Source organism: Sander vitreus, chromosome 23 (assembly GCF_031162955.1).
Source record: "Sander vitreus isolate 19-12246 chromosome 23, sanVit1, whole genome shotgun sequence".
Lineage (NCBI taxonomy): Eukaryota > Metazoa > Chordata > Actinopteri > Perciformes > Percidae > Sander > Sander vitreus.
In genome coordinates, this window is record NC_135877.1 from 1,119,871 (window position 1) to 1,133,872 (window position 14,002).

The 14,002-nt window shown below is 40.9% G+C and overlaps 1 protein-coding gene across 3 annotated transcripts in view; it reads right to left on the reverse strand.

Annotated features, from left to right (window-relative positions):
* The window catches only part of plekha5 (pleckstrin homology domain containing, family A member 5), a 248,798-nt gene that overhangs the window by 25,694 nt on the left and 209,102 nt on the right, over window positions 1-14,002 (reverse strand). For all 3 annotated transcript variants that reach the window (XM_078243205.1, XM_078243203.1, XM_078243204.1), the window contains one exon: window positions 12,660-12,743. In XM_078243205.1, the coding sequence (XP_078099331.1) occupies window positions 12,660-12,743 (84 nt within the window). The remainder of the gene's footprint in view (window positions 1-12,659; window positions 12,744-14,002) is intronic.

Genomic DNA, 14,002 nt, shown 5'->3' on the forward strand with positions numbered 1-14,002 from the left:
ATTTCCCCCAAACGCTACAGCCTTTAGAGAGAAACTCTTCATTCCAGAAGCAGGGAGGGAGGGGGTGAAGGGATGAGCGCTCCGTGCACACTCACTAACCCGGCTTCATTTCCCTTGAAGCTGTTCACCCAGGTGTTACCGGGGCTATTGTGGCTGAATATCTTAAGAAAGGAGTGTGTGTGTGTGTGTGTGTGTGGGGGGGGAAACAAATCCTAGTTTTGTCTCCTCTGCTTTCACAGTTTCGAGTGATTTACTCTCTAAAATCTCAGTAAACAGTGCCCTTTGATAAAAATATAAAAAATGGTATGATAACATCATCTGTATGGCTTCCAGAGCAGGCCACATAAACACTGCCCTGTGATTGGTCGAGCTTGTTGGGGCTGTAGGCCCCATTTGCCTTCATGTACTGTATATATATAGTGCATATGTTAATAAGTTATCCATTTAAGAAAGAATATTTCTATTGATTTCAACTGCTTTTTATATAACGAGATACATCAATCCAATGATTCTCTGCCTTATTTCCTAATTCTTCATGATTATTCTTTCTGTTTGTCATATTGTTTAAATGATGTGATTAATCCTCAGTAATAGTAACCTCATTCCAGTAATGGCCACATGTGAAACCTGGATCGATTTCACAGTTTAAGGGATTAAGAACAAAATGTGGACAGCACACTATATATCATGGCTGGGTTTCTTAGGATCTTTCAGGACCCCGATAAGGGTGATGGAGAATAAAAAACACATTCCTCTCTGTATTCACTGTATGCAAACTACAGTCCGACCGATAAAGGATTTTTAAGGCCAATATTGATACAAATATTTGCTGATTTAAAAATCCGATATTCCGATATATCGGCCGATATATACTTTTAAAAAAATCCAGAAACGCTTAACAAAACATAAACAGATTTTAACATTAGTTATTTGTAGTTATTTATGAGTCCTCACTAAAATAATATGATAACGCAGTTTAAAAATAAACTTTTTTTAATTTGTTTTATTGTCACAACAGAACAGAGGAACATCAAAATATATTAAAGTTCTGATAAATCAAATGTATAAAAATACAAACTTAAGATATGAAACTTAAAAGTCCTTTAAACAAAAACACAATAACAACAAAAATCAAAGAGTGTTGCCAACAGGGAGGTTGTAGAGCGCCCTCTGGTGGACAGACTACGCAACGCCAACACTCAGAACATGGTTGAAGGAGGTTTCGTCCGTTTTTATTTTATTTTTTAAATATTCATTTATCGGCTATTATAAATGCAGATACCGATAGTTTGGAAAATGCCTAATATCGGCCCGCCTATGTATCCGTCTGGCTCTAATGCAAACACACTGTAATAGAAAAAATGGGCTCTTCCACACAGGGTCTGTCCGTTCAATGCACCTCTGCCTTTTTAAAGCAGCAGCGCTATGACAGAACATGAACTACAATACCGTTTCCTCCTGAAGGAGAGAGAGAGGCGGGTGGCTCACACAGACCGTGATTGATGTTAGCGGTCTGGAGTAAAGTGATAAAGTCCTCTGACAATTCCTCCAAGGGAATTTTACAGAGCACATTATTATGTCCTGTTCCAGGGAATACAGCGGCGAGACGATGGTACCAGCCCACACAGAGAGAATCCCGGGGGCTGCCCTGCTTCACCTCTATTCTACCCTCATTAATAAATGCCTTGCTGTTACAGGAACCCAAACTCTCTTCTATTTATATGCAAAAATGACAAAAGAGGTTCAATGAAGATGTGGTTTTAGATGTGGCACGTTTTGAAATAGTGTTCTTTGTACACATTTTTAATAGTCACTTTCAAACTGATCGAGTCAGTGCCTCACAGCTGGACCTGGATGATCCGAATGATTGGTTTGCACCCCCGAGACTGAAGCTAGCTGAGCTACTGCAAAGCACTGACAGTTGAAACAAGTCATATTGTTGAGCTGGAGAACGTTTCAAAATGCTGCTAAATGTGAATAACCTTTTAAAGGTACAGTATAGTTCAACATTTTGGCACGTACAATTAATAACTTTCTTTCCATGAGTGAGATGAGAAGATCTAATCTGATGGTTGTGTGTTAAGTGCGAGGCTTCAGTCATATTGGAGTTTATTGATGACAAAAGATTAGCCGAGAGCACGAAACCCACTTTAAGTCCGCCAGTCAGCCCCAGGCCGAAAGTTGTTTCTACTTCAGCTGGCTGGCTGTTTTCCCTCTGCTTTCAGTCTTTATGCTAAGCTAGGCTAACCATGTCCAGACTCACTCTTAGACAGAAAGTTAAAAGTGTATATCTGAAAATGTTGAACTATTCATTAAAATAATGAGGATCATTATTCTCCACAGAACATCTGAAAAAGTGAACCTTTAGGACAAACACATCCAAACAGAGTCAGCATTACCAACGGGATGTGAACAGTAGCTCTTTTGGAAACCGTTCCCTCATTCACTCACTCACTATTCCCTATATAGTGTTTATTGAAAAGTGAACTATATAGGGAACGACCAAACCAGATTTCGGACACTCACTGAAAACACTTTGTTGCGTGACTTGTGCCAGGAGATGCTCCGGTTGTTTGTGTGACCACTACAAAATGGTGAACACACTATATAGGGAACTATTTCCGTGATAGCGAACGGTTTCCAACACAGCTAGTGTTGTATGAAGACAGGCGGTGAGAGGAGAAATCCATGTCTGTGTAGCATTACACCATGAGCCATGCTCGCTGCAGGTCACTTCCAACAGCAACAGACGAAAATGCAATGAAATGAGGTGTACGGAAACCAAAAAGAACTTCATACACACTTGAAATAATGCTGTTGATGATGATGTATGGGGATGTCTGCTGATTAACAATTGGCTCATGAACAGACGGCCTGCATCCAAAGTGGTGAAACAAGAGGTAGATGGTGAGGGGAAGACACTGGGCTACCAGGGCAAAGGTCTGGTTTGAGTCCACTTCAGTCAAGTTCCAATTAAAGAGTTCATTTAGAAACAACAGGGGCATCCAGTTTGGGAAAACAAACCCCAAGCTCTCTTAAGTTTGCGATAGTTGTAATCAGGGTGCGATTTGCTGGGGGGTGGGGAGAGATTGCGTGGGAATTTCCCCCTTTCTGGTCTACATATCCCTGCCTCTGCTGAATTATTTTTACCCCCCGGTGGGGACTAAATGTACCCACCCCCCCAAGTGATCATCTACTACACTAATAGACCATATATTATATACCTAAAATAGAAGTATTTTAAACTAAGTATAGTGCTGTAACGTGAACAGTCTATAGTACCATAGAACGATATAATCTGAGCAGCAGTTGCTGGTTGTATTTAGCCTCTACAGAGCTCCAGGACGCCGGCTACCAGCGCTGTTGTTTAGCTGCCAACAGGTGACTGTGAGCCGGCTACAGGCACCGCCAGATGACGGTGCTTTCAGGGGCCGTGGTAGTGGAGTTTAGACAGAAGAAGTGAGCATCATGTGGAGATGACAGTTAAGTTTAGGCACCAAAACGACTCGTTAAGTTTAGGAAGAAGATGGTGGTTGAAACACTCCCGAGGACCAAACGAGTGTTTCCTGGGTCAAAGTATTTTGTGAACTTTGATCTCCGGCTTGAAAGGGCTGTGTTTTATGTTGACACCACGTTCCGCTGTGTCATTTTGAGATTATTTTCCATTGGATATTCATGTTCATAATTAAGTGGTTTGGCATGGCTGAATGAGTGGCTCTATATCCATGGTATTGGAAGGGGGATTTAATTCTTGCATGTTTTTCTTTGCATGACCTCTGCTTTTTTCACAAATCGCACCCTGGTTGTAATGTCCATATACTTCAATATAAGTACACTAAAATGGATTTGATGTTTTAAAGCAAAAACCTAAAACCTCAAAAGTTGGTACTTTCAAGTTTTAATGTAAAATGTAAGCTTACAAACCAAAGCCATTAAAAATGGTTGAACTAAAAATTCCATGATTGCCATGATGTTTTGACCCAGCTACACGGATATACACGTCGAAAGACAAATGGACTGCATTAACCCTGACTCAAGCCAGAACCTGCCAAGGACCTTACTTGCTGATAGAGTTGCGGCCTCGGTGCCGAGTTCTCGATCATAGTGTGAATCATGAAGATTAGAGGCTCATTCTCCTTCGTCTAGCGGAGCGCCAAGGAGAAAGAGGATACAATGGTGTAATAACACAGCAGTATGTGTTGCTTGAAGGGTTAATGGCTGACATCCAGGAGCTGCAATGGGACTAACCCAGAGAAAACCCAGGATAAACACCACTCTGTACGGGACACTTTACTGCACTTAATGATTAAGCCTCAGTCACTGATCAACTTACTGATCTAACACATGCCAAAGGACCATTCCTGTGTTTTTGCATAGGCCAATACACTAGTACCAGTACCAGGCCAGTACTACAAATACAATCAGTGATGAACATTTTCCAATGCACTGATTGGAAGTTGGGACAGTACATATTAAAAAAAAGGGTTTGGAAAAATGGTAGTATATGTGATTTGGAATAAACAAAACGGACCAAATTATCTTTGATGAACATGAACCCAGCTAAGTGACTAAGGATACACATTGGACTGAATCTTTAGAGCAGAGATCTTCAACAGGGGGTCCAGGACCCCTAGGGGGTCATCAGAGTTACTGCAGGGGGGCCACCAAATTATTGTAAATCTTTTAAAAAAATTTTTTCAAAAATTAAAATGTCTTAACATGAATATTGTTAGCACATATAAATCAGTGAAAACCCTAAGGATTCATACTATGAATGTTTAAAATGTAATCATGACTTATAAGATCATGCCACCAATTATTATTTAAATAGCTCAGTATTTTTTGCACTATATAGGTATGTATAAAGGCATTAGGCCGCCATACATGTTATTGTAGACCCAGTTTATGCAACTTCATTTTATACATAATATGCAGTAGGGGTCCCTGCTCCGTCTCTCTTTCAGTTAAGGGGTCCTTGGCTTAAAAACACGTTGAAGACCCCTGCTTTGGGGGAAGACAAACATCTCTTTAAATAGACTCTTTGTACCATTTTCTTACAATAAGCATCCAAACTGCAAGCCACTCCCTCCTACACAGCCTGTCCAAGGTGAGTCTCTCCTTGAATGCACATGACCTTTTCAGAGCCGAACAGTCATATTCAATAATACAGGAACTGTGGGGAGGCCAGTTGGAACCTACAGGCCAAAAATAAATGATCAGGCTACGCCCACGGGAACTTGCAATCAGCCTGCTGCAATACAACGTTAGTGAGATTCCAGTGGAAATATCCATATTTTATATTACATTAGTGTTGGGCTGTGACAATGATTATTTTCATTGTCGATTAATCTGTTGATTCTTTTTTTATATATGTATAATATATAAGTTGTTTTTAGGGCTGTCAAACGATTCATTTTTTTTAATCGTGATTAATCGCTGAAGTTCTATAGTTAATCGCGATTAATCGCATATCTTATCACATGATTAAAATTCTATTATTTTGCATTTCAGAACAGTTTTTAAGTACATATTAACAATCAAAAGCTATTCTTACCAGAGGATCTTGATTGGGAATCAAATGAATGCAAAGAAAGTTACTTTATGAACTTGATTTTAAGATTTGTAATTATTTATTTATTGTAAACAAAAGAAAAATGTGTGAATCTGTCATTATTGCACAATTCCTCCAAGTACCTAACTAAAAAACTAAAAATCCCTATCCTTACCAGAGTCAATATAGTGTTTAGTAACTCCTAAATAATGTGTGATTACTCACTGACGTCCAGTGATCAGCGGTTAATGAGACAGCGTTTGCACTTGGCAGCAGTTCCAGTGTGGCTGCTTTCTCTGTGTCATACAGGCTGTGTATGGTGAAACTACTGTCCCGACGAGACAGGTCAACCGTAGTACGTCTTTAAGACCTGAGTCCTCTACGATGCTGACAGGTCTGCAGTTAGTTTCCACCCGTTTCGCAAGAGCTGTAGTAATTTTTTGGGATTTGGTTTCATCCACAGGTCGGCAAGTAGCATGCTAGTGTTAGCATCACGTTAACTGTACTAATATGCTTAGCTCGTAGCTGGTAGCTCAAGCTTGACGTGCTTCGGTGATATTTTAATTCGGCTTTACACAACGTGCATATGGCTTTCGACTTGTCTACGAGCCGTCTGGGAGTTTTGGAAAATAAAAAGCTCCATTCAGAGTTATTGCTGCTGTGTTTCTCCATCATGTGGCAGTGGCAGCTTGTGGCAGCGTGATGATAAGTAACGGTGCTGCAAAGGGTCAAAATAGTAGCCTGTTAGGCACGACGCAAAGCTGAGTGAAGTGTAAAATAAACTAATAAATGCCGGCATGTGATTAATGCGGTTCAAAAAAATTAATCGCGTCGGCCCTTAATCGCATCGCGATTAACGCGTTAACGCTGACAGCCCTAGTTGTTTTGTCTCTAAAATGTCAGAAAATGGTGAACAATTTGGTCAAGTGTTTCCCAAAGCCCAATATGATGTCCTCAAATGTCAAAGATATTCAGTTTACTGTCACAGAGGAGTGAAGAAACTACAACATCTTCACATTTAAGAAGCTGCAATCAGAGAATTTGTAATTTTATACATAAAGAATTACTCCAACCGATTAGGGGGGTTAACCCTAACCCTAATTATCGATTGTCAAAATAGTTGATTCAAAGGTGCATCATATGTAGAACAAGCCAAACAAAAACAAGTGTTGTGGTTGGACTAACAACATGTGATTCGATCTTCTCAACTGATGCATCACATCATCAACATTTAGGTTGCAGCCCTATCTGCAATAATATTTTCCTGCTCTGAAGTAACCACAGTTACTTGCAAAGTCTTTTCAATGAAAGACACTATAACATTGACATTTGACTTGTCATAGTGGCCATGTTTGCTGATGAAAACAGAATGCAGAGGACAAATAGTAAGCAGACTGTCAATGTCAGGGCTTCCTATCAGCACATGAATGCAACAATTCTCTACACACAAAATACAAATCAATCCAAATCTTTGATAAATGAACATGAGCTGTGGTCTGCGGTAGGATTGGGCATTGAGAACCGGTTCCAACTTGGAACCGTTTTCAAAAATTATGATTCCAATGGAATCGTTTCTTTATACGAATCGTTTGGAATCATATCAAATCTGATCATCGTCTCCAAATTTAACCCGCGCACGTTTTGGTTTCCATAGCGACCCGTATTTTCAAGCTCTTGTTGTGTTGCAGCCATGGAACACAGTAAATGGCGCTCTAATGTGTGGCTTTATCTTATGTTGAAAAAGCCCGGTAAAACTGTAAATCACCATTGAATCAAAACAAAATGTTCCATGTGACCTGTTTCAACTCCACCCCTCAAAGAATTGGAATAGAGAATCAATAAGAACTGGAATCAGAAGGAAGAATTGGAATTAGAATCAGAGTTGTTCAAATCCAAACAATGCCCAACCCTAGTCTGCAGCCAGCTCAAGTCTGCTGAATGATTTTCATAGCACACTGAACTCAAATAAAACCAAAAGCTACCTGCAGGCCTGGTATGCATTGGAAAATGGTCAGCAGCAATGTAGTAAAAGGGCTAAAATATGAAAAACACCAGTCTGGTCCTCTATCTTACCTAGATTACCTAAATCAATACAGCACAAAATGACAGGCCTTTAGAAACTGGGCAAAAGAGCTAAACCTGCAACTGCATTTGCAATGTAAAGTTTCAAGATAGTTTGTTCAGATTAAAGGATTCTGAGTCAACAGGCATAGAGGTGAAGAAAAAAAGATAGAACAAGAAATAGAGACAGAAATAGAATCCTGGAACAGAGATTATTATAAATGTAAATGCATGCAAGTTGTCTAGACATAATGTTAAAGAACAATTGTTAGCTTCCACTAAGGGAAAACTAAAGGTTAAAAAGTTGTAGAACTCAAATTGTTTTATTATTTTGTACTTAGTAGAGACAGAGACAGGCAGGAGTAAGCTCAGAAGTCCTCACCTGGCTGTCCAGGTAAATAAGGTTCCTCTGGAGGTGATGAGAAAGAACGTCAGTCTGCAGTAGTCGCAAAAGAAGGAAGAGAAGAAGCAGGAAAAGTGACAGGAATGACACGAGAAGGAGGGAGAGGATGGAAAAAGGGAGTCAAAGGCACATTTTAACAAGAAGGAAGAGATCATAAAAAGAGAAGGCAGAGACTGTGATGATAGAGGATCAGCGCTGCATACTTAATTATCTATCGTATATTTAGTTTGCAGTGAGAAAATACTTGAGGAACGCGTTTTAGCTGTCTAACCTTAAAGCTATAGTGCGTAGTTTCTGTCGCCCCTATGACAATACAAGAAAAGTATTGAAAACAACACTGTCGGCGTGTCCACATGATACAAGCCTTCCATGATCGCGCCCCACCCCCCCTCCTCCATGCAGTTGCTTGTAACCAAGGAGGACACGGAGGATTAAAAAAACATGATGGACTCTTCAGAAGAAGACATTATCTTCACTTGAGTTTCTACGCGGAAAGTCGCCGGACGCCACAATCTTCTGAACATAGTCATACTGAGAAACACAGAGAGAGTTGTGTGGAGCTGATAGTCTTAATTAGCTTTGTAGCAACTCATTTGGCAACGGCTTGATTGTAACGGATCAGTAACGGATAAGTTTGAGCCTCACGACGGGTTCAAGCAGGAGGCGGTGGGATGGCCGTCTCAGGGAGCCCCGCGGGCAGATACAACATATATATTCTGCAATATGAATCATAAATGTAGAAAACTTGAAGCAGTCAACCCAAGACACATGACAACATGCAGCACTGCAAGTAAGCATGACAATTTTGAAAACTGGTATATCATAGCAGCGTGCGCACTTACATTATAAAGTAACTTACTCCAAATAAGCTCTCTTAGAAATGACCAGGTTAATACAAAAAACAAACACAGCCCACTCATGATGTACATTGAGCTAAAGAGAGGAGCTACATTGTTTGATGCATCAGCTCCTATTCATCCATGCTCTCCTGGCCAACAACTGCACAGAGAGCTCAGGCTGACATGCGTGGACCGGAGTAGTGCCCCCATACAAAACACATGCTGAAACACACACACACACACACACACACACACACACACACACGGGTGCAAAAGAAGGCCCAAAATCCCCAACAAAATGACGCACCCACCGTCCTGCATGTAAGTTAATGCTAGAACAATACTCCAAAATGAAATTGAATTTGGGGTGTTCATATCCCATGTCGCAAAATACAACATCATCTGTCTCCTGCCACCTTCTTCCCGAACCTCGACAGGGGGAAAAGGCTGATACCCGAGTGGTTTGGATCTTTAATGATTCTCCTAGCCTTTATCTTGCAGTGCCTGGTGTAAATATCCTTTAGGAAGGGTAGGGCACCGCCTATTGTATGTTCAGCCGCACAAACCACTCTCTGCAGGGCCTTGCGGCCCTGTTCGGTTCTGTTTCCCTACCAAGCGGTGATGTTCCGGTCAGGACCCTCTTGATGGCGCAGGAGTAGAAATTCCTCAGTATTTTATTTATTTATTTGACGGGGACAATGCACAGCTCCTTAGCAGAACCAGAGTTAGCTATAAGCTAATTTTCATCTGTAGTCTCTGGGCAGGAAACAGAGGATAACATCTCTGTCAGAAGGGACACATAAAACTGGAGTATAAAGAAAGAAAGAATATGGACAGGATACGCAGCTTCCTCAGGCGTTTGAGGGGAAAGAGTCTCTAGTTTTGGTTGAAATAAACAAACAGTTTACTGATTTACATGTGAAAATATATTGGCTCTATACACGGTAAAAGTATTGTTTTTTTAAATGGAGTCTGGTGGCTATTTCTGGTTAAACAGAAATGTCATAAAGAGGTTTTAACTTAGAATAATAGTGTAAGCCTTTCAGTGAGAAAATATAATTATAAAAGCACATTTAGTAGACCAAACTGACGATGAACATTTGTCCCATGGGGTTGCATTACAGCCCAGTTTGTGGCTGCTGGTTACAGTGTTCACGCTTAATACTGGACCAACGTCAAAGATTGTTGTTCCCATCAGTCACTTAGACACAAAAACATAGAAAAATAGTGTCCAGGTTGAAAAAAAACCTAGTTACCCTTTAAGCTATTACACTGGATACAGGGAAACTTCAACGTGCTGATAGTGATAGATGAAATTCCTCCTTGAATGTACACACTTTTTTTTTGAGAATCAATCCAAGAGTTGTTCTTTTTGTGTTGTCAACACAAAAAGAACTAGCTTGAGTAGTTGTGAGTATATAGTCCTCAGCTCACATAATCTTTCAGAACACACCAAAAACTATTTCATTTGGAGTAAACAGTCTCACACAAGAAACCTCCCCTGCAAATACACATAAACACACAGAATATGGGATTTTGACTGCTTGGTTGGGAAAGCACAAATGCGTGCATGCACACACACATACTGTATTCACTCAGTGCTGACCTTGGCGTTGGGCCCCTCCAAACCCAGGGCCATTAGCTGAGCTACTGTGTGTTCCCGCAGGCTGTTGAGCTCCGCCTGCTGCCGGCGGAGCTTGATCAGGAGCAGGGTCAGCTCCTCGGGCTGCGCAGAGCAACACACAGAGGAGAGAAGAAGAGCTGCCACACTGGCGACATCAACAACACCCGTCCACTGATTGAAATCAAACATGATGCAGTGACTCTGATGAACTACTGCAAACGCTGATTAATTGTTTGGTAAAAGCAATTACAACACTATTGTAAGAAGATGCTTTTAAACCCTTTATTTTTGAAATCTGGAGGCAGAAGTATATTATACGCTGATGACTATGCCGCTTCTGTTCAACTGCTACAGCAGACATGTGGCCTCACATTTTTTCTATTTACATCTAGTTTCTATTTAGATCTCTTTTGCAAGAGAGATCTGAGAACAAATTACATTTATATATTCTGTATATATTAGAAGAAACAGTTTGAACCGAAACCTCGGCATGTACCATGAGAGAGCAGGACCGATTCTAGACTGCCTTGAATTGGAGGGGGGGGGGGTTAATTTGAGTGTTCTTTCTGACTGTAAGCTATAACGTGCACTGTTTTATGTTTCTATCTAAAGCTAAAGTAATTAATACATAACTTCAAAACATAAGCCTGTAGTTTCTTTTCATTTTAAACCCACCTGAACAACCAGAAATCAATTCTCCCTGAGAGAGAAAGAGAGAGCAAAGCACACAGAGAGAACCACTAAAACTGTGACTCCCACCACTGACGTTAAGCCAAACTCATTGGAGTCACTCAACAAGCAAGCTAATACCCAACGAGTACAGGCAGGCTGGCTACAGTTGGCCTATTCAACCACTATATATTGTTAAGGGGGCCACATGTTCAGAAAACTAAGGACCCGGGGGCCAGACATTTCCCTGAGCTGTCATTCTTATTATGTATGTACACTTGACACAACGCTCCCCCACATTTTAACCCTCCTGTTGTACTCGGGTCAAATTTGACCCGTTTTCAAAGTTTCTGTATCAGAAATCTAGATTAGTTATAGTTATAGGGCCACAGAGACCACAGGCTATTTCCCCAAAAGATTCTCCATTTGACATGAGGCCAAGTCAGCTTTATTCCGCACCTGAGAGAAATTACTATAATTTGTCACCCGGAGAGGAAATGTTCCTAAAAATGTGGCAGCCTTTCATTGACCTCGTGACTATGCTGCTGGCCACTTTTATCTACTTATAATTTTATTGTCAGTTTGAAAAAGAGAAACCACATGATTTCATTTATAGAGATATGGATGGACTAGTGCACACGTGCCTGCAGACATAAATACAAACACTGGTCTCTCTTTTACACACACACACACACACACACACACACACACACACACACGCTCATCATACCGTTACTTGCGACACCATGAAATAAAGGCACGTAGCCACTGTGACAAAACAGTGCACTGGAAAAGCCATATGGAAAATCATTGGACAAATCTTTCTCATCAAACTGCCGTCAAGCAATCACATTATTCACAGTGTGATTTGAACAGAAATATCAGCCCTCATCCTTGATTGCCGTTGCTTCAATTTGAGAGCAAAGGCAATTTCACCCGTGCCGCTGCATTGCGCGCGTGTCATTAAGAGCCAATGGCATTGTCAATAATTACACTGATTGGTCCTGCTGAGACCAGTGGAAAAAACTGCAATAAGAGGCTGCTGAGAACAAAACATGATTGAAATGTTGTGTGCGTGTAGTGTTTGAGTGTTTGTCAGCAATAGACAGCAGTGCAGTGGTGGTTCTAGGGGGGCAAGGGTGGCCAGCGCCCCCTTAATATTAAGCCTAAACCCCCCCCCGTGGCCACCCTAACTTTGGCAAACATTTTCATACATTTTTCACCCCACCTTTATCCCCAAATATCATTAATGTGCAATGATACATCAAATGTAGGTTAACACTGAATGAGTATTCTTGTGTTTATTGTTGTCACCTATGGAGGGTTGGTGGTATGTAACACTTGTGTTTTTTATTTGGTACCCCTCCATTTGAAATGACCTAGAACCGCCACTGCAGGAGTGGCTGCTTTTTATCTGTGGAAATGCTCTCAAAATTCTATTCACTCTACTGAAATCAGTATACTCATGGTATATAGTGTGAGGGAGGAGGGGGGGTGCACTGCGCCACTCACCGTCTTGCCTTGCAGGGACTGTGGGGTGATGGACTGAGGAGGGACGCTGGCTGCAATGGATCGTCGGTCAGGCGGGTAGCCGTACTGTGGGGGAGAGGGATGAGAATGGAGGGGCTTTAACAGAAGGTCATTGGAGTGGATTTATACATGACCAAATGGAGCGGTTGTTTATGACTATATTTATTATATATAGAAAAGAAGAAAAAAAAAAAGAAGGTTTATTTGTTTAATTTATGTTGCTATTTTGGTATCTGGTCCCTTGCTATAAGTAATGATGTCTTGTAAGCCCATTTGGGCTGAGTATGCTTTTTGTGTGCATGATACATACAAATACAATAAAATGATTCATTCATTAAATCATATACAGCACTTTTCTAGTCTTAACGACTACTCAAAGTGCTTTTACATAGCAGGCATTCACACACATTAATACACTGTGGCTGAGACGTAGCATCGGGAGCGATTTTTGTGCCTTGCCCAAGGACACTTAAACATGGGACTGCAGGGCCAGGGATCGAACCACCGGTTGCCTTCCGATTGGTAGGCAAACGCTCTGCCACCTGAGCCACCGCTCTAAGTGCATCTAAGTTGAAGGCAGTGGAGTTAAGGTCAGTGGTGGAATGTAACTAAGTACATTACTTCAGTACTGAACTTCAGTCCAGATGTTGAGGTACTTGTACTTTACTTGAGTCTTTTCTTTTCATGCCACTTTCTACTTCTACTCTGCTACATTTCAGAGAGAAATATTGTAGTTTAGTTACTCCACTACATTCATCTGTTCCAGCTTTAGTTACTAGTTACTTTAGTTACTCCACTACATTCATCTGTTCCAGCTTTAGTTACTAGTTACTTTAGTTACTCCACTACATTCATCTGTTCCAGCTTTAGTTACTCCACCACATTCATCTGTTCCAGCTTTAGTTACTCCACCACATTCATCTGTTCCAGCTTTAGTTACTAGTTACTTTAGTTACTCCACCACATTCATCTGTTCCAGCTTTAGTTACTAGTTATTTTAGTTACTCCACTACATTCATCTGTTCCAGCTTTAGTTACTTTAGTTACTCCACTACATTCATGTGTTCCAGCTTTAGTTACTAGTTACTTTAGTCACTCCACTACATTCATCTGTTACAGCTTTAGTTACTAGTTACTTTAGTTACTCCACTACATTCATCTGTTCCAGCTTTGCAGGAGGAGAAACTGCAGCAGCTACACAGAGAGAAGGTACAGCTCCCAGTGTGTGTGTTCATTGTTTGTGTCTTTATGTAGACTTGTACCTACAATAACCAGTGTTGGAATGTAACTAAGTACATTTACTCCAGTACTGTACTTCAGTCCAA